Source organism: Sinocyclocheilus grahami, unplaced genomic scaffold (assembly GCF_001515645.1).
Source record: "Sinocyclocheilus grahami isolate Dianchi unplaced genomic scaffold, SAMN03320097.WGS_v1.1 scaffold2972.1, whole genome shotgun sequence".
Lineage (NCBI taxonomy): Eukaryota > Metazoa > Chordata > Actinopteri > Cypriniformes > Cyprinidae > Sinocyclocheilus > Sinocyclocheilus grahami.
This window is the reverse complement of record NW_015508145.1, coordinates 1,526-5,136: the sequence shown is the minus strand read 5'-3', so window position 1 is coordinate 5,136 and position 3,611 is coordinate 1,526. Positions and strand designations below refer to the sequence as shown.

General features: G+C 35.6%; 1 protein-coding gene across 1 annotated transcript; it reads right to left on the bottom strand.

Annotated features, from left to right (window-relative positions):
- Nucleotides 1–954: 954 nt before the first annotated feature.
- LOC107575880 (tumor necrosis factor receptor superfamily member 11B-like) lies at nt 955–3,399 on the bottom strand. The gene is made up of 4 exons (XM_016262197.1): nt 3,347–3,399; nt 2,291–2,693; nt 2,028–2,210; nt 955–1,282 (listed from the first exon to the last, which is right to left on the bottom strand). Exons 1-4 carry the CDS (start codon nt 3,359–3,361, stop codon nt 972–974), a joined length of 912 nt encoding a protein of 303 aa, XP_016117683.1. The 5' UTR covers nt 3,362–3,399; the 3' UTR covers nt 955–971.
- Nucleotides 3,400–3,611: the final 212 nt, after the last annotated feature.

The following is a 3,611-nucleotide window of genomic DNA, read 5'->3' as shown; positions in this document are numbered from 1 at the left end:
AAAAAAAAAAAAAAAGTTAGCTCAGTAACACTAGAGAAGAGGACAAAGAGAGACAGAGACAGACATACAAAAAAGGGAAGAGGAACAAGTCTGATGTGTCACCAAAGGGCACTTTTTAATGGCTTAGTGACCAAAGTCTCATAATACCTACAAGTTGTCATGTGACTTCCAGTTAAAATACTCAGAAACATTCTTGCTTCCATTTGTGGTAAGCTAGCTGCTTGAACTCCCTCTAATGGTTTCTGCACTTGTTTGGCATGGCAAAAGATAAATGAAATGTGGTACTCTGAACCACTAGAAGATAATTCAAGCCACACGCTGGTGGAACTCCCAAAATGAACCATGGCATTTATAGTGACTCTTTCGCTCTGTCACATCTGCTGCAGAACTGGAATTATTAATGCTGCATTTTCAGACAGTGTGGACAGATGTGGAGATGAAGCCTTGTATTCTGTGTTGGATAAACTTATTCAGATTTCAGACTGGGCCACCTACTGTCTCCGCTATTAAGCAAAATTAAACGCACCAGTGTTTCATTTTGCCAGCTAGTGCTGGTTTGAGATTGTATGATTTCATGAAATATGATTCATTTTCTGTCTTTGTATTTATCCTGTGGTAGCAAAAATATAAAATTGTTATTTTTATTTATTTTTATCTTTGGATGGGAACACCTTTTCTTTCATTCAGTAAAATAATAAGGCTAAATTTCCTCAAAAACAATCCTAATGAGTTTTTTTTTTAAATATGAAAGCACAACTCATTTAAACATTCAAAAAAATAGTTTATTTATTGTTCAAAGGGGATTAATGCTTCTTTCAGCCCCCAACATAATATCATGCTTGTTCATCACATCAAAAGAGCACACCGTACACTCACAAGCAACACAATTCACATCAACAAAATCTCTGTTTAGTGGCCTTTAAGAGGGAAGCCCCCCACAACCCCAAAAAATCATAAGCTTATTAATAAACTCAATGTGTTGCATTTTTACAATTATAATTTGAGGCCTCTAACTCCTTGAACATTTTTGAGAGCTTGTCTGCAGTGTTGTGGATGTTGCTACTTCTGAGTTGCATTGGTAATTTCTTGAGCTGGTCTATACTAGCACCTCTAATCCACTCTGAAATGGGAAGAAGTAAGAGGGATCGGTTTGAATAGAGGGATTGTTTTCCTTGCAGCTTCTGGCCAAGATGATGTCTCATAAATCTGTACAGTTTGGACTGGCGTATTTTTTCATGAGCAAAGAAGTCTGGCAGGAACCTTTTCAGTATAGATAAACCACCTAGAGAGAAAATGTAAAAAACATACCAAAGTAACAGACAGTGACTTAGTCTTCACGGTCAGACATTTTGCTGTACTATATAAATAAGCTTAAAACAGCTATTTAAATAGTTAAACCAAAAATAAAATGGCAAAATAAGAATTTAGTTTTATTATTTAGACATCCTTATATCATTCCAAACCCATATTTTTTTGTGTAACGCTAAGCAGATTTGTTAAGAATGTGTATACAACTATTTTCTATACAGTGGAAAATAATTTTTTTTTGTGTGGTCTTACTACACAACTCTCTGGAATACTTGATATTTCTATTTTACTTTGTGTTTAGTAATTGAGTAATCTTGTGTTTTAATTGACCAAGGTGGGTGCACCAGAGAGAGTCTTAGCAGAAAGTATGCTTGTGTAAATGTCTTTTATTAACTCTGTGCTGATCTCTGCAGGTCAGAATACCACAATGCAAAAACATTCATAATAAGTTGAGGTAATAGAAAAATTACGAGGTAATCAAACTTAATTTGAAAAAATTTGCTTCATGTGTTAAAGATGTATTCAAGTAAGAAAGATTTATTGGCATTGAATGAACCAGACTACTGAATCAACCCAATTCGGTTAAACCAACAAAAGTAAAATTTAAGGGTCAGATCAGGTAAAAATGGCCTAGCTCCGGTAACAACTGACTGTTACCACTTTTTACAATATGAATTATGTATGACATTCGACAATCGATGACCAATTAGAAAATTTACCAGCATTCTGTAGATTTTTGCATGTTGAGCATATGTTATCATGCCAGCCGGTTCCCCTCAGTACCACATCAAGATCCATCGATTTGCACTCGGTGTGTTTTATGCAAGGCGATGTCGAGGACGTGACCGCAGAAAAGGTGCCTCGCGCACACCTCTCACATTTTGTATCATGGTGTAAGGTACCTATAGACACATTAAAAAGCATTTCACGCAATTTAGAGGAGAGAGAGAGAACATCATAACCCCAGAAACATCTAAAATACCATTTTGCTGGACGCCGTATCCATATGGACACTCCGCGTGCTTGATGCAGAAGTCAGCTTGCCAAAAATAGCCTTCTTTACACTGGCAAACCCTGTTGTTAGTAGTAGAGCATTCTTTCTCAATGTACTGATTTTCTACGCAGAAAGTGCTGCAATACAGGCACTTCGGTAAGTAGTTCCAGAACTGTGTGAAATGGTCCTCTGGACATGGCGAGCAGACAGTGTCCTCAGTTGCAGTGCAGTGTTGACTCATGTGGGTTCCAGGGGGGCAGCGTGTGCACGTGAGTATCTGCCTTGTGAGCGGGTCCTCGTGCTGGTAAGTGAGGACTTCTACTGTCGATGTGTCAGTATGTAATAGTAGCATCAGTACTAGAGCCAAGTGATGTTCAACACTGCAGCATTTCTAGAACATTAAATAAAAAAAATTATTTGCAGTATCCAGAAACACTGTATTTTTTTGTAACAAAGGTGGAAAACCACAAAATGATTTAAAGTTTATCCAAATCAGTCTTTGCAGCATATTGACATATCTTAAAGATTCAAAGCACAGTATTACCCACACAAACCACACACCATCAAGGTCATTAATGCAGTAAACTTTAACTATATTACAAAATGTAACATAAACACTAACTTTTTAAATAAAAATATGGTGACACAAGGAATTATGGGAAAGTCCTTTTCTTCATAAACAATAAAATAAAATGTAAATTACATTCATAATATAAACATAATTTAACAATATTTATTGTAAATGCATGTTAAATATTACCTTGTTAAATACTGTTTACATTTCTGTTGTAAATTATAAGGCAATTCATGAACCATTATTTCCACAGTATTTCACAATCTAACCTTAACCCATATTAAGTCCAAGTAGTTACCTAATATTGCTCAGTACCTTCTTAATATGTACAGTGTAAGTACACTTTATGCGAAGAGCAATTGAGTGTTCACTAGTATAATTAATTACCATAGTAATGTTCACTAACATTTACAACAGAATATAATTACAAATTGAATTGATGTTCATTAGTATTACTCTACTGTACTTACATATATATGACCCATTTTACTTTCTCGTCCTGACAAGATAGGAAGAACTAAGGGCTTTCATCTCTTTAAATGTATCTTTACCCACCCACACAGAGGCTGGACTGCTGAGAAGTTTGCGCATGATTCAGTTTGTTAAACACCCACCACCCAAGTAATACAGTACATTATGAGGATATAGAGAACCAGACAAACATTTTACATTACCCAGTGAAATAAAAATTAAATTACCATATTGCTTCCAGTAATACATTAGCTTATCAATGAG

What these genes read in the sequence shown, in the direction of transcription:
- LOC107575880 (XM_016262197.1), bottom strand. An exon ending in ATACGGCGTCCAGCAAAATG is followed by an intron (nt 2,211 to 2,290) that starts GTATTTTAGATG and finishes ATGTGTCTATAG; the next exon opens with GTACCTTACACCATGATACA. An exon ending in CAAAAATCTACAGAATGCTG is followed by an intron (nt 1,283 to 2,027) that starts GTAAATTTTCTA and finishes TTTTCTCTCTAG; the next exon opens with GTGGTTTATCTATACTGAAA.